Source organism: Oncorhynchus tshawytscha, linkage group LG03, assembly GCF_018296145.1.
Source record: "Oncorhynchus tshawytscha isolate Ot180627B linkage group LG03, Otsh_v2.0, whole genome shotgun sequence".
NCBI classification, from domain to species: Eukaryota; Metazoa; Chordata; class Actinopteri; order Salmoniformes; family Salmonidae; genus Oncorhynchus; species Oncorhynchus tshawytscha.
In genome coordinates, this window is record NC_056431.1 from 8,078,032 (window position 1) to 8,104,536 (window position 26,505).

Sequence of the window (26,505 nt, forward strand, 5' to 3'; positions counted from 1 at the left end):
CCTAAGGTATACAGAGTCTATTTTTAAGACAGCCTTGTATGACTTTTCAACAAAAACCCTTAAACACAGTTTACTTTTTGACAAAGCTAAAATTGTCCTTGTGAGCAGCAAACCTGTGTTTGTCAACTTCTCCAAGAGAATACCAGCGTGTGAACCACACAGCTGCGTTGCAGTCATGTTGAGGTCAACATACAGTCTGAACTACATAGAATACTGTTCATCTCAAACTGGCACTTGTGGTGTACTGTACATGTATCACTGTCTTCTGTAAGAAATTAAATCAAATCCAGACGTCAAGAACCTGCACTTTAAAAGTACTGGGACTAATGACAATATATATTTAGCTTTTTGCTGCTTTTAGGGTCAACTTCAAACCAATCCTTGACGGAAACTGCTGTGTCATAATGCTGACCTTGGCAGGGCACATTTTGCCTCTGATTGGCTTTCTCTTGACCAATCAAACAGTTCCATTAAACGGGGCGGCACACCAAATTCTGCATATAAACCAGGGGTGCAGATGAACCCCTTTCATCGACAGGATCATACAGCACCCATGATTTCTCTGGTCTTTGTTCTGCTCATTGGAGCCGCTTGTGAGTATAGTAATGATCATAGAAAAAAGAACAGGACTCTGTAATGACACTAACATCACACATTTGTTTCTTTGACGTTATTAAGAAATACGTTCTTATTGTTTTATCACAGTTCTTTGCTTTTCCATCTCAAAAGCTGAGGTAATATAGCTAAGAATGTGCCTGCTCTCTGTTTACAGTTGCCACGGAGGACGACAAGATCGTCGGAGGGTATGAGTGCAAGGCCTACTCCCAGCCCCACCAGGTGTCTCTGAACTCTGGGTACCACTTCTGTGGTGGTTCCCTGGTCAATGAGAACTGGGTTGTGTCTGCAGCTCACTGCTACAAGACGTTAGTAGCCTACCATGTGAACTACTAGCAACATTTTGAGTCAATAACACCTTGCAAGAATTTGTTAAAAATAACCTTTCTAAAACTAAAGGACACAGGTGAACTCCACATTCACATGAACTGTGAAAGTAAAAAACGTAAAAATGGACTTCTCTCTCTTTCAGCCGTGTGGAGGTGCGTCTGGGCGAGCATAACATCCAGGTGACTGAGGGTAGCGAGCAGTTCATCTCTTCATCCCGCGTGATCCGTCACCCCAACTACAGCGCCTACGACCTCGACAATGACATCATGCTGATCAAACTGAGCAAACCCGCCACCCTCAACACCTACGTGCAGCCTGTTGCTCTGCCCAGCAGCTGTGCCCCCGCTGGCACCATGTGTACCGTCTCTGGATGGGGAAACACCATGAGCTCTAGTGAGTACAGCACCTGGGTCAAAGGTTACATGTGCCAGTTGATCATCTTCATGGTGACTGAGTGTGTTTACAGGCATAGAAAATGTAGACCTACTATTAAAAACACTACGTCATTATATCTAACAATAACTCTCCTCCTTCTCCACCTTCTTCTACCTTCCTCTTTCCTCTCTCCATTCCTCCCTCCACCTCTCTCTCTCCCCTCCTTACAGCTGCTGACAGCAACAAGTTGCAGTGCCTGAACATCCCCATCCTGTCCTACAGCGACTGTAACAACTCCTACCCTGGCATGATCACCAACGCCATGTTCTGTGCTGGATACCTGGAGGGAGGCAAGGACTCTTGCCAGGTACTTACCACACTGACCTCAGTTCAGTGGTACCAATGATGACTTTATATGAACTTTTTCAATTGATTAGAAATTGATAATGAAATAACCATTTCATATCACTTGTCTCCCTTCTTTCTCTCTCAATCTTTCTCTCTCGCTCTCTCTCTCAGGGTGACTCCGGTGGCCCAGTGGTGTGCAACGGTGAGCTGCAGGGTGTTGTGTCCTGGGGTTATGGCTGTGCCGAGCCCGGTAACCCCGGTGTCTACACCAAGGTAAGACAGAAAAACTGTTTTCCTGTTGTGTTTGAGGAAAACATCAACATTCATACATCACTGTGACATCCCTTGTTTTCCTGAAAAAAAAGACATTGAGTCTATAAAACATAGATTGATGGTTCTCATGTTGCCTCCCATTGAGTGTGTCCACTAATGTCTCCCTTCTCATCCTCCAGGTGTGCATCTTCAACGACTGGCTGACCAGCACCATGCTCACCTACTAAGTTTGATCCTAGCTTCGGTCCTCCAGCATGGTCCTACAACTTTACAGCATCGTTTGCAGTTCAACATCCACCTTATGTGCTGGAGATTAAATACTAATGACAAATAAATAATTTAAAATAATTTGAGTTACTGTGTCTATTTCCCAAGGTTAACTATATAAATTAATATACCATAGAAGGTACTTCTTACATGCATTTAGCATAGAGCACATTTTCATGAATGTAGTAGAGCAATATTTTGTTCTGTATGTCATCAAAGGAGTGTTGTTTGCAAGTGGAATGTCTAAATGTGTGTGTTTATAATGTAATTCTTACCGGGGGGGTCTACCAGTTTGGCTATCAAATATGTGGGAATATATCAAACAAAACTTGGGTTGCTGATTCTCTGGCTCCACAGAATACAGATTCTCTGACTGCACAGACTACTCTCTCTACAAATCATTAGGATTATGTTAATTCTTAATTTCGGTGAACTATCCCTTTAACCTTGCAAACCGTTAAGAGGAATTATTTCTCACTACAAATATCTTTCTATTGGAAACGTCATAGACATGTTCATATTTTTCATAAATCCACAAGCGGCAACATTAGTTTTATGGGTCTATGCTTGCGTAAATGTCAGAGAGAAGTGATCACTTGGTGCATAAAAAGTGTTACGACTACGTATTTTCCCCAATGCTCCGATAAATCAAAATGAACTATATTCAGTGAATACACATTTATATTTCTGCTACAGTATGCTATTGAACACATACTGTTGTGTATGTGTTCAATAGTGTAAGGCACTTTTCTGGGGGTTCGAAGGCTGGAACATTAACTATAATGAAAGTTAAGACCAGACAGAGGCGGCATTCTATACATTGGGAGAATCTCAATTGAGATTCTGGTGTACATTGTGACATCACGGTTTCCCATGGTTACAAACATTCCAAAAACACAAAAAAACGTAAAAACGTGAAGAAATATAAAACATAGACAAGTATAAAGTGGCCTATGGCATGTTTATGGACGAAGCACTTAGGAGCCAAAAATGATACAAATCTATGCAAAATTGTGTGACCAGACCCCGCTAAAAGTTTGTGGCTTATGGTATTATACTATAGAGAAATGCCTAATCATGAGCTTAGTTCAACTGTCTTACCCAATCAGAACACAAAATATACACTTTTTTACTCTATTGTTTGTAAACAGTGTAATTGTTAACAAACACAGTTTAGCTTCAAAACATGGTTATTTTGGTCTCATTGATGGTCATTCCTTGCATCCATAGATCGGTCTATACATTTGAGAGTGGCTACATTTCCCCAGCCCAATTCCTCCGACCTGTTAAAACAAGTTCAAACAGTCTCAGTAGACTGAAATCATTTAAAATGCTTTATTCATCATTCGATTTTCATCTCCAGTGAATAGATGAATGTTGAACTGCAGATGATGTTGTAGAGCTGTAGGACCATGCTGGGGGACCGAAACCAGGATCAGATTTATTAGTTGGCCATGTTGCTGGTCAGCCAGTCGTTGAAGATGCACACCTAGAGGAAGAGAAGGAGAAGGGAGACATCGGTGGACACAGGGCCAAGTCACTGTAGACCAGGAATAAAGTTGGTATTATTGAAGTTAGAAACATGTAGTTGTGACATGGATGAACCAGTGGTCTAATATAAAGGAATGCTATCACACAAACAATTTGATGCTTTGTCCCACAAACTTAGCAGCAGAAGCCTATATTCTTACCTTGTCATAGACACCAGGGTTACCGGACTCGGCACAGCCATAACCCCAGGACACAACACCCTGCAGCTCACTGTTGCACACCATGGGGCCCCAAGAGTCACCTTGAGAGAGAGACAATGAGAGATTTACTTTACTGTATTTTTGGTCCTAATGGTTTTGATAAGCTGGTCAGAGGTAGTAATAGAGCAGTAGTAGTATCTACAGGTCAGTGCTGTTCAGTACCTGGCAAGAGTCCTTGCCTCCCTCCATGTATCCAGCACAGAACACAGCGCCAGAGTAGGAGTTGTTACAGTCATTGAAAGACAGGATGGGGAGGTTCAGGCACTGCAGCTTGTTGCTATTGGCAGCTGTAAGGATGGATGAAAAATGAAAGAATGGATAGAAAGAAAGAAGAGGAAATGAAAGGCAGAACATGTCATTTATGGATCATTTACATTTTAACACTGGCAATGGTTACCTGAGCAGGTATATTTTATAAAATAGCCCCAAAATACTTAAAAAAATTGACGCTGGTGCTGTAATCACTGGAGCTCATGGTGTTTCCCCATCCAGAGACGGTACACATGGTGCCAGCGGGAGCACAGCTGCTGGGCAGAGCAACAGGCTGCACGTAGGTGTTGAGGGTGGCGGGTTTGCTCAGCTTGATCAGCATGATGTCATTGTTGATGTTGTATGATCTGTACGATCTTGGGGTGGGGGATAATGCGGAAAGAAGAGATGAACTGCTCATTACCCTCAGTCCTGGCAATGTTGTGCTCGCCCAGAGGCACCTCCACGTGGTTTTGGGTAAAAGAGGAAGAGAGACGGGAGAAAGAGAGAGGGAAAGGTGGTGGGAAAGTAAGTCTTTCATAACTCGATGGTGTTCTGTACTGAGCCTTGGGGTGAAGTGAAGGAAATTGCATGATATAATATACAGTAGATAGAAGGTAGGAATGACCCAGCCAGTTGGGTCACTTAGTTGGGTTGTTTTCTTTGAAGACTTAGTAGGGTTGTGGCTTTTAGATAGTTCTTTTTGGCTACCTGTGAGAGTATGTCATTCCGGTTAATCTGTTCTATCGTATTGTCATCACATTTTAAGGTTGAGCACTGATACTTTTGGAGTGTTAATGAGGCTTAGACAAGAGTGTGAGTTCCTCAAGTGCCTATGCATATCCCAATGTTGGGATAATTACAACTTTGCTATAATATATCAATAATAATGTTACTACATTTACATAAAATATGTAATGTGTATAAATATTCAAGGAACATTTAAATTTGCTTACGATGATGATTGATGACTTAAGATGACTTAAGATGATGAATGGGAATGACATTCACTCTCATAGGTGGCCAAGAAAGCCACGCCCTCAACAGGCCAAGCCTCCTTAATTTACGGATTACATTAAAAAAAGACCCAGCATGAAAGTGATATAAAAACCAAACTGATGTTTGTGTCATCGGGTCATTTTCAAGAGACTTGGCCTGTTGGGGACATTGCTTTCAGATAGTTATTTTTGGTTTTTAAATGGAATTGCTGTTCATCATGTTAAGTCTGTACAATGCAAATGTCACCTTTCTTTCAATAATTTTGCACATTACATATTTTAATATAAAACTAATAACATTATTATTTAAATATTATAACAAAATGGTAACTCTCCCAACATTGGTATGTGCATAGGCACTTGAGCAACTCATACTCTTCTGTAAACTTCATAAACGTTACAAAAGTGGCAGCTCTAAACCTTAACATACAGATGACAATATAAAACAATAGATTAACCAGAATTACATTTACTCTCACGAATGGCCAAACATAACTATCTGAAAGCTATACCCATACTAAGCCACGCCTCAAGTCTTCTGATCTGACCCGGTGGGTGTAGGCTTAATAACCCAACATCAATAACCCAACATCAATAACCCAACAATTCAACTAAGTGACCTTGATTTCTGGATCAAAACAACCCAACGTGTGTTCTGTCCAATATTTACCCAAATTGGATTGTTTTTAAATCTGCGTTTTTTAGACTACTGTAATTCCTTTAGTGATTTTTCTTTAATTCTGTTACCAATTTGGTTTTAATCACTTAATAATTCTTACAAATGTACCCGCTCACAACAGTATCACCAACATAATGACTTGAAAGAATAAGTGAATGAGTCTATTATAGTATTATATTATAGTAGAACATGTTTAGAATTTTTACTCTTTGAGCTCAAAAAGTGCCATTGGTAACATAGGTTATTGTTAGATGACTGCTAATGAACTTTTTACACAATAATGATGTCGATGTACCTTGCTGCTGTAAAGGAATTTTGAAAAGCCACTTTTCAAAAGGCCCCAAACTGTACACTATTACACACTACCAAAGGTAATACTTTACATTACAGTGCCCTTATTACTCATGTAATTACACAGTAAGAAGGACACTGATATGTAAAGTGTAACCAACATGTAAAACATACTACTTTTGTTTTGCATATGAGTTCACGTATAAAACATACTGCATGTGTGGAGTGGAGTTTTAATGACTCCAACCTAAGTGTATGTAAACTTCCGACTTCAACTGTATGTAATATACATTAGTTCTGTGGTGCAATTTAAGTCTAGCATGGAATAGAAAATGTGCAGTTTGATAAAGAACATGTACACGCAGGTAAAAAAAAATCTGTACATTTCCTGAAGAAAATGTTTATGCTTGCTTCAGCTGTTTTAACTAAAAAACATTTATCTGAAAACGGCCTATGTGACATCAGTAGTACTCATAAACATAAATTCTAGTCCCAAACTTGACTGAAAAGTCTAGCAGGATAACATTAGTCATAAAGTCAGTATTTTCTAAAACGAGAATTTCCGTTTTAAGGAATCAATGACATGGTCAATTTCCTTGGATATTTGAGTATTAGGTTTGGATTTCATTCATGCCCATATGCCCACTAACACGGGACAGTTGCCTAGCAGCACCCATCTGATCGGAGCATGCAATTAACAGGGAACGTGAAAACAGCTGCATGCTATAATAGTAGCAGCGGAGACAACCTACAGCCCGCCCATTTCTTTACATACAGCACATTTCTGACCCACTGGAATTGTGATACAGTGAGTTATAAGTGAAATAATCTGTCTGTAAACAATTGTTGGGAAAATGACTGAGAAAGAGAGGAGGATGGAGAGAGGGAGTAGTGTTCAGAAAGCATGATAGGAGGAAGGTGACAGAAGACAAAGAGATGCAGAGTTTAGAGATATAGAAGATGGGTAATTGTGAAACATTAAGCTAGTGTCTAATTGCTAAATTGCCAGCGGTGCCACCTTGCAGCTGGTCATATATTTGTCACCTCTAGTCTACAGAAATGTGCTTTCAAACAGGTTCAAATGAAAAGTTCTCATAAGGAAGACATTTATTCACCGCAGAAGGGAGTCAGCCTCAGTAAACAAGAAACTAGCTGGGCGAGATGCATAGCAAACTATCTTTGCTGATCACATTCAAACACAAGAATGGCAATAAAAACATAATCATACATGCAAAAAGTATACATTATAATTACAAAAATACTCTTCAGTTGGCCCACCCACTAGAGAATTTCTGGCCATGCCCCTGGTTAGGACATGACCTAATACCAGAATTAAGATGGACCTGCCTATCCCTTCTAATACTGTAAGTGTTTGACACTGTAGAAAAAAATCTCTTTCTTGAGTATCCACATGCGAAATGCCTATGATCAATAGGGAAATACTCTTTTCACACCACTTCTATACTGTAGTGACTTTTTCGTAGCAGGTTAGGAGAACTTACGCAGCAGGTTAGGAAAATGTATGTAGCAGGTTAGGAGATTGAGGTTAAGGTTAGGGAAAGGTGTTCGGGTTAGCGAAAATGCTCTCCTAACCTGCTGCGAAAATCACTTTGTGTGTCCCATGATCAATAGGCTTTCTCTTCACATTGAGCCAACATTGATCATGATGAATACAATACATGCATGCACAGTCGGGAGCTAAATTGGAGGAAAATAACAATGTGCAATTGAAAAGGCACTTATTCTTACATTGGTTCAAAATACCGCTCTCAACAAAGGGTGGATGAACGTAACAAAAAAAAAGCCTAATGGAAGAACCCAAGAGACACATGTAAGAAGGGGTGTGTTATGATGAGCCTCTGTTGGCTGTCATGGACTAATTTACTGAAACATGACAGCCAGCCAAAGGTGGGCTACATCTTTAGATTATTAGATTATTGATTTTATGAAATGACCGTCTCATTTTTCTGTTGTCAAAATTGCCAACCACAATACAGTACAAGTACAGCGGTTTTCAAAATATTTGGGACTTTTTGGGGCTATTTGTGTTAGCAAATTCATCAGGGACCCCATCACAATCTACACAAAATATCAAACTGGAAGAAAATGTAGATTTAAAAAAAAAGATACATTGAAATTGTATAACTAAAATATAGATGTTGCATAAGTATTCAGCTCCCTGAGTTAATAATCTAGAAACAGCTGTGAATTTTCTAGGGTAAGTCTTTAAGAGCTTTACACCTGGATTGTGCAATATTAGCCCATTATTCTTTTCAAAATTCTTCAAACTCTGTCGAGATGTTGGGGCTAGACAGCAATTTTCAAGTCTTGCCATAGATTTTCAAGCTGATTTAAGTCAAAACTGTACTCAGAAACAGAGATGTACCATATGTTAATTGTTTCAACCACCAGCTTCATTTGGTGTCACTTGACAATTTTTGCAGACTGAAATCGCCCGCTCTGGTTCCAATGAGGACAAATGGACTCCACTTGATATCCTGCAACAATACTTTGGGCCTCTCTCCGCTATACTGACCGTGTTTACTGCACTGAAACATGGACTGACTTTTGGGGTGTCCACAGCTACAGTGCCTTGCGAAAGTATTCGGCCCCCTTGAACTTTGCGACCTTTTGCCACATTTCAGGCTTCAAACATAAAGATATAAAACTGTATTTTTTTGTGAAAAATCAACAACAAGTGGGACACAATCATGAAGTGGAACGACATTTATTGGATATTTCAAATTTTTTTAACAAATCAAAAACTGAAAAATTGGGCGTGCAAAATTATTCAGCCCCTTTACTTTCAGTGCAGCAAACTCTCTCCAGAAGTTCAGTGAGGATCTCTGAATGATCCAATGTTGACCTAAATGACTAATGATGATAAATACAATCCACCTGTGTGTAATCAAGTCTCCGTATAAATGCACCTGCACTGTGATAGTCTCAGAGGTCCGTTAAAAGCACAGAGAGCATCATGAAGAACAAGGAACACACCAGGCAGATCCGAGATACTGTTGTGAAGAAGTTTAAAGCCGGATTTGGATACAAAAAGATTTCCCAAGCTTTAAACATCCCAAGGAGCACTGTGCAAGCGATAATATTGAAATGGAAGGAGTATCAGACCACTGCAAATCTACCAAGACCTGGCCGTCCCTCTAAACTTTCAGCTCATACAAGGAGAAGACTGATCAGAGATGCAGCCAAGAGGCCCATGATCACTCTGGATGAACTGCAGAGATCTACAGCTGAGGTGGGAGACTCTGTCCATAGGAAAACAATTAGTCGTATATTGCACAAATCTGGCCTTTATGGAAGAGTGGCAAGAAGAAAGCCATTTCTTAAAGATATCCATAAAAAGTGTTGTTTAAAGTTTGCCACAAGCCACCTGGGAGACACACCAAACATGTGGAAGAAGGTGCTCTGGTCAGATGAAACCAAAATTGAACTTTTTGGCAACAATGCAAAACGTTATGTTTGGCGTAAAAGCAACACAGCTCATCACCCTGACCACACCATCCCCACTGTCAAACATGGTGGTGGCAGCATCATGGTTTGGGCCTGCTTTTCTTCAGCAGGGACAGGGAAGATGGTTAAAATTGATGGGAAGATGGATGGAGCCAAATACAGGACCATTCTGGAAGAAAACCTGATGGAGTCTGCAAAAGACCTGAGACTAGGACGGAGATTTGTCTTCCAACAAGACAATGATCCAAAACATAAAGCAAAATCTACAATGGAATGGTTCAAAAATAAACATATCCAGGTGTTAGAATGTCAAAGTCCAGACCTGAATCCAATCGAGAATCTGTGGAAAGAACTGAAAACTGCTGTTCACAAATGCTCTCCATCCAACCTCACTGAGCTCGAGCTGTTTTGCAAGGAGGAATGGGAAAAAAATTCAGTCTCTCGATGTGCAAAACTGATAGAGACATACCCCAAGCGACTTATAGCTGTAATCGCAGCAAAAGGTCGCGCTACAAAGTATTAACTTAAGGGGGCTGAATAATTTTGCACGCCCAATTTTTCAGTTTTTGATTTGTTAAAAAAGTTTGAAATATCCAATAAATGTCATTCCACTTCATGATTGTGTCCCACTTGTTGTTGATTCTTCACAAAAAAATACAGTTTTATATCTTTATGTTTGAAGCCTGAAATGTGGCAAAAGGTCGCAAAGTTCAAGGGGGCCGAATACTTTCGCAAGGCACTGTACATGCGAGAACTTATTTTCCACTTTGACAAATGTATTCAGTCAGCACAGAAAAACAGTGCTACACCTGAGGAAAGCTCAACTAATCCAACTGGCATTTGAGGGGGATCTTGCAATAATATTTTTTGGACAATGGATTTATCGATTAATCAGGAAGTTCGACAAAGCATCAAGGAAGCTGCAACTCTTTTGAAAAGGTAAGAATGAAACAATCTAGCTGTTTGGTTTTTATCAAAATCTTGCTTAAGTGTGTAGGGCGCTGTCCATGGTGCTGATAGAGAACAGCAAGATTTTGTGCTGTTGAACCTGTCTCTTCTTGGTCAAAAGGATTTTTTACACTTTTATGTTTATTGTGCTATAGCGTGACATAAGCAGAATTCAATATAATTCCAATGCAAGAACCCAAATGATGCCCCTGGGTATAGCTAGGTATCAGTATGTTTCATCATAGAAATACCCTGGGTGTACAAAACATTAGGAACACATGCTCTATCCATGACATTTACTGACCAGGTGAATCCAGGTGAAAGGTATGATCCCTTATTGATGTCACTTCAATAAGTGTATATGAAGGGGAGGAGACAGGTTAAAGAATGATTTTTAAGCCTTGAGACAATTGAGACATGGATTGTGTATGTGTGCCATTCAGAGGGTGAATGGGCAAGACACACGTTTTAAGAGCATTTGAATGGGGTATGGTAGTAGGTGCCAGGCACACCGGTTTCAGTGTGTCAAAAACTGCAACGCTGCTGGGATTTTCACGCTCAACAGTTTTCTGTGTGTATCAAGAATGGTCCACCACCCAAAGGACATCCAGCTAACATGACACAACTGTGGGAAGCATTGGAGTCAACATGGGCCAGCATCCATGTGGAATGCTTTTGACAACTTGTAGAGTCCATGCCCTGACGAATTGAGTCTGTTCTGAGGGCAAAAGGGGTTGCAACTCAATATTAGGATGATGTTCCTAATGTTTTGTACAATCATTGTAGATTATGGTTATTATGGTTGTCTTGGTAGCCTATTGGTTGCTGTAAATGGAACTGTACGTATTGGAAACGTGTTTATGGTAGGCTGGCATTGCTTAATTTGCATTATTTTGGTAAGACTGCTGTGTGTACGGCTGAATTCACATAGAATGTTTGTTATAGGTGAATTGCCCTATCTACGTATTCTGTAGCAAAAACAGCTTAGCTATAGGGCACTATCCATTGTGATGATACAGCACAGCAGATATAGGCTACAGATTTGAAAAGCATTCAATGATCTTGGAGTTTTAACTTTATGTTTATTGTGGTGTAGTGTAATTACATAACCAGAATTCATTACAATTCTAATACAAGAACCCCCAGAAAGTTTCCCGCCTTGCTGATTTCAATTGCCCCCATAGTCACTTTATCGCAAGATCCACTTTGTCGCAAGATCCAGGTTCCAACATACACGTCTGTAAGTAGACAACATCAGTTTGTCATTGATGAAAGTGTAGAGTCAGGACATCCGGCTTTCTTACATCACTGCCTTATCCTCTTGTTGCAATGCATGTATATTACATACATGTGATGGATGTTTGTGTGTTATTAAAACTTCATTAGGGTAGGGGGCACTATTTTCACCTCAGGATGAAAAGCGTGCCCAAAGTAAACTGCCTGTTACTCAGGCCCAGAAGCTAGGATATGCATGCATTTGTAGATTTGGATAGAAAACACTCTAAAGTTTCCAAAACTGTTAAAATAATGTCTGTGAGTATAACCTGAGAAAAAATCCAACCAGGAAGTGGGATTTTTTATGTTTGTAGTTTTTCATTGACTGTCTATACTGATTCCATTGACTTAGGACTCAAATTGCACTTCATATGGCTTCCACTAGATGTCAACAGTCTTTAGAAATTGTTTCAGGCTTGTATTCTGAAAAATGAGGGAGTAAGACCACTCTGAATGAGTGGACACTGCAGTGTCCCAGAGCATAGTTATTAGCTACAGTGTTGTTATTAGCATTTGTATCATCATTAGCGTTAGCATTGTTTAGTGTCAAACAGTGGATGCTATACATATATGTGTTACCAAATCTGTGTTAGCATTTTGATTTATTGTTGTGACATATTTTTTGCCCTGCTCTGTACTCTTTACAGTTGTCACTATCTGATTGTACTAGTAACTAGCAGGTGAATGCTTGGGAAATGTAAAATCGTCTATTAAAAAAATATATGTGAGTTTATATTGAAGTAATGACATCCCTTTTTATTTGAGATATTTTGTATTGTATCTTCATATCCAAGATGGCATAGCAGTCAGACGTCTTTTGTCCTCGTCTTGTCGTGTCCTGTGTATTTTTTTAAAAATATATTTTTCTTCGCATATCTTTTTATATTTTTTCTAAAACTCATCTTCAAAGCAACCCGCCTCACCTAATGTGGTGCGGATCTGTTTTTTTTCTCTAAAGTATTATTCACCTCGAATCCGAAATCCCCCAACAGAAGCTAGCCAGCACACTAGCTACTAGCTAGTAGTCAGCAGCTAACCTTTAGCTTGGAAAGCTCTTGCCAGTCTGTACAACGCGACTCAAACTAGAGCATACCGGACCTATTTTCTCTCCATATCCCCGGATTCGTACCGCAAGCTCTGGACATTTTCACCTGGATCTTTGCAGTTAGCTAGCTGCTATCCGAGTACTGGCTAATGTTGGTCCTGGAGCAAGCACCAATTAGCTTGAAGCTAGCCCATGCTAGGCCCTTTCTCCCGGTTAGCTAAAGAGGCCCATCAGCCACTCCTGGGCTACAATACCCGGACCCCTTCTACTGCCGGTACGGGGCACAGAACCCCGCCGATCTGTCACGACTGGACTATGACGTAATCTGCTCGAGGGGGTATTCAACTGGCCTCTACATCGCGACCACCCCTGAATGCCCACTAGCCGTGGCCCGCTAGCGGCTAGCTGTTTAGAGCATATTGGACTGTTAGCTGTATATCCATCGGCCAATTTCTTGGGCCACTATACCTATTTTGCCAATTGGACTTGGACCCCTCTGCTACTCGAAACCCTACTAATCCATCATGACTGGTCAACCGATGTCACAACACGCGGAGGCCAAAACAGACTTTACTCCATCGAGACGTCCCTCTAAGGCCGTTCTGCTAGCTTGCTAGCCCCGGTCTGCTAGCTGTCTGATTCGCCGTGTCTCCAGCCAGTCCAAACACTCACAGGACTCCTATTGATCACCCAGCTACGAATGCCTCTCCCTAATATCAATATGCCTTGTCCATTACTGTCCTGGTTAGTGATTATTGTCTTATTTCACTGTAGAGCCTCTAGCCCCGCTCAATATGCCTTAACCTACCATTTCGTTCCACCTCCCACATATGCAGTGACATCACCTGGTTTAAACGTCTCTAGAGAATATATCTCTCTCATCATTACTCAATGCCTAGGTTTACCTCCAATGTACTCACATCCTACCATACCTTTGTCTGTACATTATGCCTTGAATCTATTCTCTTACGCCCAGAAACCTGCTCCTTTTACTCTCTGCTCTGAATGCACTAAACGACCAGTCCTGATAGCCTTTAGCCATACCGTCATCCTACTCCTCCTCTGTTCCTCTGGTGATGTAGAGGTTAATCCAGGCTCTGCAGTGCCTAGCTCCACTCCTACTCCCCAGGTGCTCTCATTTCTTGACATCTGTAACCGTCAAAGCCTTGGTTTCATGCATGTTAACATTAGAAGCCTCCTCCCTAAGTTTGTTTTATTCACTGCTTTAGCACACTCTGCCAACCCGGATGTCCTAGTCGTGTCTGTATCCTGGCTTAGGAAGTCCACCAGTAACCCTGAAATTTCCATCCCTAACTATAACATTTTCCGACAAGATAGAACTGCCAAAGGGGGCGAAGTTGCAATCTACTGCAGAGGAAGCCTGCAGAGTTCTGTCTTACTATCCAGGTCTGTACCTGGACTTCTACTATTAAAAATCCATCTTTCCAGAAACGAGTCTCTCACGGTTTCCGCTTACTATAGACCACCCTCTGCCTCCAGCTGTGTCCTGGATACTATATGTGAATTGATTGCCCCCCATCTTTCCTCAGAGCTCGTGCTGCTAGGTGACCTAAACTGTGACATGCTTAACACACCAGCCATCCTACAATCTAAGCTTGATGCCCACAATCTCACACAAATTATCAATGAACCCACCAGGCACAACCCCAAATCCGTAAACACGGGCACCCTCAACGATATCATCCTAACCAACTTGCCCTCCAAATACACCTCTGCTGTTTTCAACCAAGATCTCAGCGATCACTGCCTCATTGCCTGCATCCGTAATGGGTCTGAGTCAAACAACCACCCCTCATCACTGTCAAATGCTCAATAAAACACTTCAGCGAGTAGGCCTTCGACCATTCGACCTGGCCCGGGCATCCTGGATGGATATTCACCTCTGGTTATTCTTCAAAAGTGCTTTCCTCACCATCTTAAATAAGCATGTCCCATTCAAAAAAAATTGAACCAGGAACAGATATAGCCCTGGGTTCTCTCGTTCTCTCCAGAACTGACTGCCCTTGTCCAGCACAAAAACATCCTGTGGCGTTCTGCATAAGCATCGAACAGCCCCCGTGTTATGAAACTTTTCAGGGAAGTTAGGAACAGACATACACAGGCATTTAGGAAAGATAAGGCTAGCTTTTTCAAACAGAAATTTGCATCCTGTAGCACAAACTCAAAAAGGTTCTGGGACACTGTAAAGTCCATGGAGAGTAAGAGCACCTACTCCCAGCTGCCCACTGCATTGATGCTAGGAAACACTGTCACCACCGATAAATCTACTATAAATGAGAATTTCAATAAGCATTTTTCTACGGCTGGCCATGCTTTCCACCTGGCTACTCCTACCCTGGTTAACAGCTCTGCCAAGCCCCACAGCAACTTGCCCAAACCTCCCCCACTTCTCCTTCACCCAAATCCAGATAGCTGATGTTCTGAAAGAGCTGGAAAATCTGGACCCCAATCAGCCGGGCTAGACAATCTGATGAAAATTACAGGCCTCTCTCATCTTTTTAAGTGGCTGAACTTGCACAATTGGTGGCTGACTAAATACTTTTTTGCCCCACTGTACCTCCTCTCAGTAAGCTCACTGCCCATCACGTGTCGTGCATTTATCAGAGGACAGCAACACTCAGTCCAGTCTTCTGATGGCTTCATGAAACAGTCCCATCATCTGACTCCACAATAAAATACTGAAATATAAGTAACAGTTAGCTAATTGTCACGACCTCCGCCGAAGTTGGTGCCTCTCCTTGTTCGGGCGGCGTTCGGTGGTCGACGTCACCGGCTTTCTAGCCACCACCGATCTACGTTTCTTTTCCCATTTGTTTTGTCTTGATTGTACACACCTGGTTTCCATTACGTTATAATTGATTCCCTATTTAACCCTCTGGTTCCCACATGGTTTTGTGCGTGTTTGTTCTTTGTTAAGTGGTTGCTCTTTTGTGTCAAGCTGGAATATTTTTCCTGTATGGAATTAGTTTGTGATTTATTCGAGTAAAGTATGTTTTTACTCAGTTCTGTGTCCTGCGCCTGACTCTGTCCTAGACATCTGACACTAATTGACAATGTCAGGTGGTCTGTAGTTCTATTTGGCATATTCTTTAACAAATATGAATGTTTATTTGTAAGATTTAGCTAGCTTGTAAAGAAGCTAACTAAAAGTAGTCTACCTTTTCCTGTTTACAAAAATGTGCTCAAATCCTGAAACAACCTTATCTAGCTAGCCTACAGTTTATTATATGATTATGGCTTCGTAAACGTATTTTAATGACATTTTTAAAATTGATGAACCTTGCTCTTTGCCACTCTAACCTCGGCAACAATCAGCAATACTAATACTATCTACCCCTTGCCATTGAGAGTAAACGGTGTCGGACGAGATAGCTAGCCATTTTTTCTGACCATTCAGCAGCATCATTAATATTTATGTAAATGTCAATGCAAAACAGCTAAAACAAATGAAAAGGCAGCTAGTTAGCTGTCATTTCAGAGTTTGCTGTGAATGTGTTAGGTTTTCTCAGCTGTTGTTTGCTAAAATCCACATTACCTTCTGGGATAGGGATAGAAACCTCAAGGTTTTTTGCCTTTACTGGGTTTATATATACAGTACCTTCTTTAGTGAACGGTTATTTAATCTTGTCAAATCAAATACAAGTCGCATACATATTGGTCGCATACAGAGATTTGCAGATGTTATCACAGGTGCAGCAAAATGCTTGTTCCTAGCTCCAACCGTGCAGTAATATCTTCCAATACAAATACAAAACAATACACAAATAATCAAAAAAGTAAAAAGAAAGAAATATCGCCCAAAGAACCAAGTTTGCCAATCCATAAAACAATGCGTAAAACCCCAAATAACCAATTTTTCTAAGATTGCAAAATGCATGTATATTATATAAATGGATAGTTCCGCATTTGATGGATGTTTGTGTTTGTGTTATTAATTTAGCTACTTTACGGGATTTTCTGGAGCAAGATGCTTGATAACTTATATGAGGATCTTGACATTGTCAAGGAAATGAAGAACTATGACAAGTTTACCCCAACAGAGAACGCACCTGGATCTGCTGGAGAAAGTGACCCTTAACATTGCTGTGACAGGGTAGAGCGTGGAGGGAAAGTCCACCTGTGTTAATACCTTACTTGGACGGGGATGAAGGGGCAGCAGAAACTGGAGTGACCGAGACCACAATGAAGCCCATTAGATACAGCCATCACACAATGACTAACGTGAAAATCTGGGACCTGTTATCGGCAGCCCAAACTTAAAGCAAAAAAGTTGAAGGAGGTCAAGTTTAAAACATACGACTTCTTCATCATCATCAGCACGGTGAGGTTCAAAGAGAATGACATCATGCTGGCCAAAGAGATCCAGAAGATGAAAACCTCTCAGAGCACAAGAGGTCTGCCTTAATCCAGTCTCTGCCGGTTTGATCAATAGTCATGATTGAGGAGAAGAGGAAATATCTTTTCAAAACCGCCTTTGCTGCAGCTGCTGGTGCCTCCACCACAGCAGCCGTACCCATCCCTGGCTTCTCAGTGGGATGAGAGATTGGTGTTATGCAGGCCTTCTTCCACAAGGCCTTCATAACCTTTGGACTGAGTGAGAAATCTCTCCGGAGACTCTCAGAACGTGTCAACAAGCCAGTGGGTGAACTGAGCTCAGCAATGAAGTCTCGCTTCGCTGGGAGAGTTGATGAGAAGGTGGTGGCTAGAATGATGCATACAGCAGTCATGGTGGCAGCCAAGGCTATCGAAGCTGTGTTGACCACTGTTGTTTTTAGTTTTGCCGCAATATGGACTGCTTTTGCCACTACATTACACCTTCTGCACGAGGGAATAAAAGAGATGGCGGAGGATGCTAAAGCAGTGCTAATGGCGGCAGGCCTGGAATGACAAAAAATGGTCAGACTGAAAACACCCTGTTCTTCCAGGTGGATGCGGTTACAATGGCTGTACTTTAGATACAGATTTTCACAAGTCAGATGTCCGATTCATGTCTGATCACTTTTGTTACTATGACAATATGTATAGAAAGAAGGAAGGTGTGAGTTTGTTTACGTAGTTCTAGTGTTGTACGTAGAGTTAGCATCATTATTGGAATTAGCATTGTTGTTAGCTATACCATCATTATTAGCATTAGCATCGTAATTAGCTATAGCATTGTTTCTTAGCTATAGTGTTGTTATTAACATTAGTGTTGTTAATAGCTATAGCATCATTATTAGCATTTGCAGCATTAGCAGCGTGTAGTGCAAAACAATGGAGGCCATACATCTGTTAGCATATGTTTGTTAGCATGGTTACTTTTCCATTTAATTTGTCTTTGCCATCTAATTTCCTGCTCTGTACTCTATACCATTGTCACTATTTGATTGTGCTAGAAACTAGTAGGTGGGTGCTGAGGAAATGCCAAACGGTGGAAGAGTACCTCTGTTAGCATGCTTATTTTTAAACATTTTATTAGTCTTTGTGTCATCTAATTTTCAATTATTGAAGTGTTTGATGTGACTTTAAATATTGTAGTAATCTACCCTGTTATCTAAGTTATTGATTGTTTGTGTATTTTTTTAAATTGGCACAAAGAATTGTAATAAAAAAGACAAACATACAGTAGTGAAGTCAAAGATGCCATTTTATTGATTAGATGTTTCTTTGTATTCCAGCATGTAACATAATCAGCCTTCTCTCTCTCTTTCTCTCTATCCCTCTCTCTCTATCTCTCTTTACTCTGGTGTGGAGGGTACAGGCTAGTAGTTGGTGATGATCTCGTGGATCCAGGGCAGCAGGGCACAGACCTTGGTGTAGACACCAGGATAGTTGGGCTGGGCACAGCCAACACCCCAGGACACGATGCCATGCAGCTCTCCGTTACATACCAGGGGACCGCCGGAGTCACCCTGAGAGAGAAACAGAGGGGGGAGAGAGATAATGAATTAATATATAAATGAATAAACAAACAAATGAAACGTTCTGTTTGTGAGGTTGCAGGGGTATTCTTCATACCTGACAGGCGTCCTTGCCTCCCTCCAGGTATCCGGCACACACCATGGTATCAGTAATCTGGCCAGGGTAGGACTCGTCACAGGCCTTCTTAGACAGGATGGGGATGTCCACACACTGCAGGTTAAATGGGTTGAACACTGACAGAGGGAGAGACAGAGAAAGAGAGAGAGACAGAGTTGGAGAGAGAGAGAGAGAGCGAGAGAGAAGTAGGAGCTACACTCTCAAGTAAATTGACTTGCTGATTTCACATCAACATGTAGACCTACAGTGAGCTACAGTTGAAAGAAAATGTATTTTAGTTGATTACATTCCACCCCATCCCATACTACACCACATCTACATAAATACCAGAGTCAGTGTAGATGTTTCCCCATCCAGACACCACACACATGTCCCCGGCCTTGGGGCAGGCTGTGGGCAGGTTGATGGGCTTGACAAACTTGTTGAGAGTGACAGGGTGGGCCAGCTTCAACAGCATAATGTCGTGGTCCATGGTCTGGTAGTCATAGCTCTGGTGCCAGTAGATGGCGTCCACAGACATGTACTGCTCCGTTCCCTCGTGCTCCCAGATGTGGTGGTCACCCAGGATGGCAAGCTGACTCCAAGGACTAGAGAGAGGGGGGGTAGTGAGAGAGAGGGAAGGAGAGAGAGGACATGATTTATGAGAGGAAGGAGAGCAGAGAGAGATTAAGGTAAAGAAGTGGAGAGAGGAAGGCAGAGAAGACAAGAAGGAGAGAGGGGTTGACAGAATGTGAAGACAGATGGAAAATTGGAGAAGGGAGAGGAGAAATAAATAGAAACCTTTAGGGAGGCACAGTAAAGGGAAAAGATGGTTGACAATGACTCTGCAGTACTCACTTCATCCAGCAGTGGGCGGCAGAGATGATCCACTGGTCGTTAATGAGGGAGCCACCACAGAAGTGGTAGCCGATGTTAAGAGAGGCTTGCCAGGGCTGGGAGTGAGCCTCACACTCATAACCCCCCACGATCCTGTCATCCATAGGAGCTGCCGCTGAGGGAGGGAAGGAGTGGAAGGGAGAGGGAGGGTCAGAGGAGAAAGAGAGTAGGATGGAGAGAGGGAGTCGTGTTCAGAAAGCATGACAGGAGGAAGGTGACAGAAGACAGAGAGATGCAGAGGTTAGAGATAATGTTATATTATACAAGATGGGCAAAAGGAGAGCATTAAGCTGATGTCCACATTGTCTGTAAAAGATGTGTGTCTCTATCCGTGCCTCTATGTGTGTTTGTTACCTGCAACCCCCAGGAGTGTGAGTACAATCAGGCCAATCATCGTGCTGCTGAGACAAGTCTTCATTCACCAGACTGGACATGTGCACTCTGCGATTCTCTACATTTATACCTTTATCTCAACTGCTATCCCTCCACCCTGCCCTGCCCCCTTTCCAAGTCTCTCGTGCCTGAAGCCCCACCTCACCTCAAAATCTCCTGCCACATCATCTTATCACAAACTCCCCTTCCATTGTACCAGGTACTTAGAGCATTTGTGTTGAAACAGTGTTGAACAGCTGTTGGCCAGATTGTCAGAGTGGTAGGACCATTGAGACCTCTTGCAACACCTCAAAGAAGCGGGGGGGGGGAGTTGTTGTACTTTTCAGGCACTAGTTCTAACATCACAGGTGGCCATTTCTCTCACAGCTCCTGGCCTATATTCAAGGGCATACTAAGTGTACTAAAGAATAGTTGGAGAGATAAGGAAGGCTCTATGAGTAAAATTGGAATAGAACCAGACAGAATGATGATTTGCACATTTAAAATGTTATGCAATCAGTACATTCAACAGAATAATTGGTTGTTCTGTAAGATGCAACATTGGAAAGCGAATAGACCTTGTGGGATGAGCACAGGCTGTTAAGTAGCCGTGGTCCTTTTGATACTGCATATGGCCAGCCATGGGTACATGTCCTTGTGTGCCACATGCCACTTCAAAAGGCTAAATGTCTGTCATATTCAGTTTTCCAGCTACTGGTTAATCATCAGCTAGGTGTACAGTCCCCTACGTATTTATTTGGGCAGTGAAGATAAAACCTTTAATTTGGCTCTAGACTCGAACATTTTGGATTTGAGAACAAATGTTTTATACACTACAAAAGTATGTGGACACCCCTTCAAATTTGTGGATTTGGCAATTTCAGCCACACTCGTTGCTGGCAGGTGTATAAAATCTAGCACCCCGCCATGAAATCTCCATAGACAAACATTGGCAGTAGAATTGCCCGTACTCAGCTGCAAAATGGCAGGACACAACAGCTGGTGTCCACATACTTTTGGTCATGTAGTGTATGAGGCAACAGTACAGACTTTCACCTTTTATTTTAGCGTGCTTTCATACATATCTGTTTTACCGTTTAGAAATGAATGCACTTTTTGTATCTAGTCACCCCATCACTGTATTTCATTTAGCCATACGTTTCGTATTTGGTCCCATATTCCTAGCACACAATGACTACATCAAGCTTGTGACTCCACAAACTTGTTGGATGCATTTCCAGTTTGTTTTGCTTGTGTTTCGGATGATGATGTGCAAATGGTAAATATTGTATTGTGTCATTTTAGAGTCACTTCTATTATAAGTAAGAATATAAGATGTTCCCAAAACACTTCTACATTAACGTGGATGCTACCTTGATTACGGATAATCATGAATGAATAATGATGAGTGGGAAAGTTACAGATGGACAAAGGTCATGCCACCAAAACATGCTAACCTCTCACCATTAAAAATAACTGGGGAGGTTAGGATTTAGGTATGACATTCATGCAACTGTAACTTTATCACTCATCATTATTCAAGATTCCTTCATGATTATCATGGTAACATCCACATGAATGTAAAAGTGTTCAGAAACATATTCTATTCTTATTAACAATACAAGTGACTCCAAAATGACAATACATTATTTACCATACATTTCTATTGGGCACAACATCATCTGAAACACAACCAAAACAAACTGCAAATGCAGCCAACAAGTTTGTAGAGTCACAAGCTTGATGTAGCAGTGGTGTAACAAGTATTCAATTGTCATTCTTGAGTAAAAGTACAAAGTAAAAGTAAACGCTATACATACTACAACACTCTCAATGCTTCTGACACCTTCAAATGGGAGGACTAGATACATAAAAAGTACTTTCATATCTAAATGATGAAACAGATATGTATGAAAGCACAAATGTAAGGTGACATTCTGTACTGTCGGCTTATATCAAATATTTGATCTCAAATCCAAAATGCTGAAGTATAGAGCCAAATGAATAGTTTTAGCTTCACTATCCAAATAAATACGGAGGGGAGTGTATGTTGAGAAGTGTATGCAGGTGAGTTAAATAAAATATTGTGGCCCTTGTATGCTTGTATGTTTAGGGAAAGGGAAGAGTAAGGGGAGGGGGAGGTGATTGGGGTGGTCAGCAGGGTAGAGTGAACGTTGTGAGCATATGGGAGGGCAGTGCAGGTAGGGTTTGAGGGGTGGGGGAGGGCAGATAGGGTGTGCTGGGTAGGGGAGGAAAGGTAGGGTGTGAGGGGTGGGGGAGGGCAGATAGGGTGTGCTGGGTAGGGGAGGTAGGGTAGGGTTTGATGGGCAGGGGGGTGTGTGTGTGTGTGTATAAATAAAGTCCATGCGTGTGTCCAGGTGTCTTTGATCAGCCAGTGTTCACCGGACAGACAGACACCATGAGACTGCTCACTCTGATACTGCTGGTTGGAGCTGCTGGTAATTAAACACTCACACACATACAGTACTTTAATATACTCTACCAATTATATATCAAAAACTATTCGTAGGGAATATTCATCTAACATTTAACAACGTCACTTATAACAGCGTTCAACCTTTTTACCCAACAGGCTGTTTCTATGTGATGTAGAACAATTCTGATGAATACTATTTAGAGTGCAACAATGTCCTCATCTCTCCCCTCTTGTGACCACTCTCTCTGTGTGTTTCAGCGGCAGTGCCCCGTGAGGATGGTAAGATCATCGGTGGCCAGGAGTGTGAACCTCACTCCCGACCCTGGATGGCCTCCCTCAACTACGGGTACCACTTCTGCGGAGCCGTGCTCATCAACGAGCAGTGGGTGCTCTCTGTCGCTCACTGCTGGTACAAGTGAGTAAGGGTGGAGGGCAGGGGAGGGAAAGGGGGTACCTAGTCAGTTGTACAATTGAATGCATTCAACTGAAATGTGTCTTCCGCATTTAACCCAACACCTCTGAATCAGAGAGTTGCGGGGGTCTGCCTTAATCGACATCCACGTCTTCGGCATCCCTGGGGAACAGTGGGTTAACTGCCTTACTCAGGGATCAGAACGACAGATTTTGGGCCAAAATGGACCAAAAGGAGGGCTATTCTTTGTCTTCTGCAGTGTGACACTTTGAATCTTATCAAACTGACATGAGGTTTCTCTGTAATCATAATTGTATCACCCTGTCTTTCCTTTTGTCCTCTTCCTCCTCTCCTTCCTCTGCCTTTCCTCTCCTTCGTCCTCTCCCTCCTCTCCTTCGTCTGCCTTTCCTCTCCTTTTGTCCTCTTCCTCCTCTCCTTCCTCTGCTCTTTCTCTCCTTCGTCCTCTCCCTCCTCTCCTTCCTCTGCCTTTCCTCTCCTCCTCTTCCTCCTCTCCTTCCTCTCCCTCCTCTCCTTCCTCTGCCTTTCCTCTCCTTTTGTCCTCTTCCTCCTCTCCTTCCTCTCCCTCCTCTCCTTTGTCTCCTTCCTCTGTCCTCTTTCCTCTCCTTCCTCTGCTCTTTCTCTCCTTCTCCCTCCCTCCTCTCCTTCCTCTGCCTTTCCTCTCCTTTTGTCCTCTTCCTCCTCTCCTTCCTCTCCCTCCTCTCCTTCCTCTGCCTTTCCTCTCCTTCGTCCTCTCCCTCCCTCCTTCCTCTGCCTTTCCCTCTTGTCCTTCCCTCCTCTCCTTCCTCTGCCTTTCCTCTCCTCCTCTCTCCTCCTCTCCTTCCTCTGCCTTTCCTCTCCTTCCTCTCCCTCCTCTCCTTCCTCTGCCTTTCCTTTCCTTTTGTCCTCTTCCTCCTCTCCTTCCTCTGCCTTTCCTCTCCTTCGTCCTCTCCCTCCTCTCCTTCCTCTGCCTTTCCTCTCCCTCCCTCCTCTCCTTCCTCTGCCTTTCCTCTCCTTTGTCCTCTCCCTCCTCTCCTTCCTCTGCCCTTTCTCTCCTTCGTCCTCTTCCTCCTCTCCTTCCTCTCCCTCCTCTCCTTCCTCTGCCTTTCCTCTCCTTTGTCCTCTCCCTCCTCTCCTTCCTCTGCCCTTTCTCTCCTTTGTCCTCTTCCTCCTCTCCTTCCTCTGCCCTTTCTCTCCTTTGTCCTCTCCCTCCTCTCCTTCCTCTGCCTTTCCTCTCCTTCGTCCTCCTCTCTCAGCCCCTACGCAATGCAGATCATGCTTGGAGAGCACAACCTGCGTGTGTTTGAGGGAACTGAACAGCTCATGAAGACTCAAAACATAATCTGGCATCCCAGGCAAGCTACACCCCACACTTACCCTTTACATATCCCTTTGGGAACGTCATTTTATAACAACTGAACCCAGGCTGAATGGGGTTTTATCACATGCAATACAAATCCCTTGACCTATCTCTGTTCTTCTCTCTGTAGCTATGACTACCAGACGCTGGACTATGACATGATGCTGATCAAGCTGTTCCACCCTGTGGAGATCACTGATTATGTGAAGCCCATCCCGTTGCCCACAGGCTGCCCATACGCAGGCGCCCCCTGCTCCGTCTCTGGCTGGGGCAACATCGCCACCGGAGAGGAGGGTGAGACGGACCAAATACCCCTGCATTTTACCTTTACAAAACTGTAACCACATAAATTACAACCAAACACACTATACGAAACCAACTTTACCAACATTAATTATACCCTCAGAGCCTTTATCCACACACATTCTAACAACACACACCTCACCCAGAGAAGAGGTATGACAATGGAAAAATGATATCAAATGACTAAATCTCCCTGTCTTTTGCTTCCTTCTCAGTAAACATGCCCGCCCGTCTGCAGTGTCTGGATGTGCCCATACTGGAGGATGAGAAGTGTGAGATGGCCTACCCTGGCATGCTCACCCGCAGGATGGTGTGTGCCGGATACATGGACGGAGGCAGAGATGTATGCAACGTACGTACAGTATATGACACATTTTTGATGAGCCCTTTTGCTATCTTTGTTGTGCAGTCATTTAGGAAACACAGTGGTACATATTAGGATCAACCTGAGTTGATTTCTTACCCCCCTCTCTCTCTCTCTCTCTCTCTCTCTCTCTCTCTCTCTCTCTCTCAGGGGGACTCTGGCAGTGGTCTAGTGTGTTTGGGTGAGGTTCATGGCCTGGTGTCCTGGGGTCAGGGCTGTGCCGTGCCCGGACACCCCGGAGTCTATGTCAAAGTGTGTGAGTTCCTCCCCTGGATCGATGAGACCATGAAGGCCAACATGTAACACCACCAGCTGCTTTCCTCCTTGTCTCTCAGACCTCCACTCCTCCTCACTCTCTCTATCTCTCTATCTCTCTCTCTCACTCTCTTTCTCTCTCTCTCCTCCTAGTTCAATACTAAAGTAGACTCAGCACAAAGTGTAAGCATGTCAAACACAATAAAGCCTGAAGTTACACTATCTTCCGTCTGTCTGTCTTAGGAACTACACTTTCATTACTATGTGGATTTGTATTGATATGATCAGTGGGCAAACTTCTGAGTACATTTTAACAACTTGAGGGATGTGCAAAATATTTATTTGGGTTTCATGTTTGATCATATTAACATACAACTATAGTATGTAGGCTATATACCGTACTAGCCATACATCCTGGACCATGTTCTGAAGGACTCTGCCCCACACTGTAATTTGCAGTCATGAATTAAAGCCTAGGTTGGCCATATGTTTTAAGTATGGGGTAAATTATGAGGTAGCATATTTTCAATGCCCTACATACACACATCAAGCAATGGAAGGATTTGACCTATTATTGGAACTGTGCAGCAGCTTACTCTGTTTGCTGTGCAGCAGCTTACTCTGTTTGCTGTGCAGCAGCTTACTCTGTTTGCTGTGCAGCAGCTTACTCTGTTTGCTGTGCAGCAGCTTACTCTGTTTGCTGTGCAGCAGCTTACTCTGTTTGCTGTGCAGCAGCTTACTCTGTTTGCTGTGCAGCAGCTGACTCTGTTTGCTGTGCAGCAGCTTACTCTGTTTGCTGTGCAGCAGAGGGCATCAGTGAGTTGCTCCATCAGTCTGTCCTTCTCCATTCACTTTGATGTCATTATTAGTAGATCAACAGGGCATTCTCCCTCCATATTAAGGCATACATAAGATACATGTACATAAGATTAACAATGGCTGTTTATCAGGAACAGTGGAAATCGACCTTTCTTATTCCAATTATCCATCCATTCTTGAGACAATCAGAGATGTTGTGCTTATCTTTTCTCCCAGCGTCAGGAGGACATGGTTCTCTCCCGCTCTCTCTTGCTGTACCCGAGCTCTGACATCCTTTCACTCCTTTATTTGTATCTCTTCTTTTGTTTCACTTAATCTGAGGCCCCTAACCAGGCTGCTCCACCTTCAAGATAAATGTT

The 26,505-nt window shown here is 42.6% G+C and overlaps 2 protein-coding genes across 2 annotated transcripts; one reads left to right on the forward strand and one right to left on the reverse strand.

The window, feature by feature from the left end:
* Positions 1–482: 482 nt before the first annotated feature.
* Positions 483–25,549, forward strand: LOC112244225 (transmembrane protease serine 9-like). Its single transcript, XM_042306495.1, has 15 exons — positions 483–593; positions 773–923; positions 1,088–1,338; positions 1,551–1,687; positions 1,840–1,941; positions 2,121–2,155; positions 4,452–4,509; positions 17,183–17,327; positions 20,195–20,198; positions 22,561–22,658; positions 22,895–23,051; positions 24,302–24,400; positions 24,536–24,699; positions 24,924–25,060; positions 25,223–25,549. The coding sequence occupies exons 1-15, from the start codon at positions 518–520 to the stop codon at positions 25,373–25,375; spliced, it is 1,767 nt and encodes a 588-aa protein (XP_042162429.1). The 5' UTR covers positions 483–517; the 3' UTR covers positions 25,376–25,549.
* On the reverse strand, positions 18,542–20,292 carry LOC121841366 (trypsin-2-like). The gene is made up of 5 exons (XM_042309155.1): positions 20,182–20,292; positions 19,789–19,942; positions 19,279–19,538; positions 18,931–19,067; positions 18,542–18,824 (listed from the first exon to the last, which is right to left on the reverse strand). Exons 1-5 carry the CDS (start codon positions 20,243–20,245, stop codon positions 18,675–18,677), a joined length of 765 nt encoding a protein of 254 aa, XP_042165089.1. The 5' UTR covers positions 20,246–20,292; the 3' UTR covers positions 18,542–18,674.
* Positions 25,550–26,505: the final 956 nt, after the last annotated feature.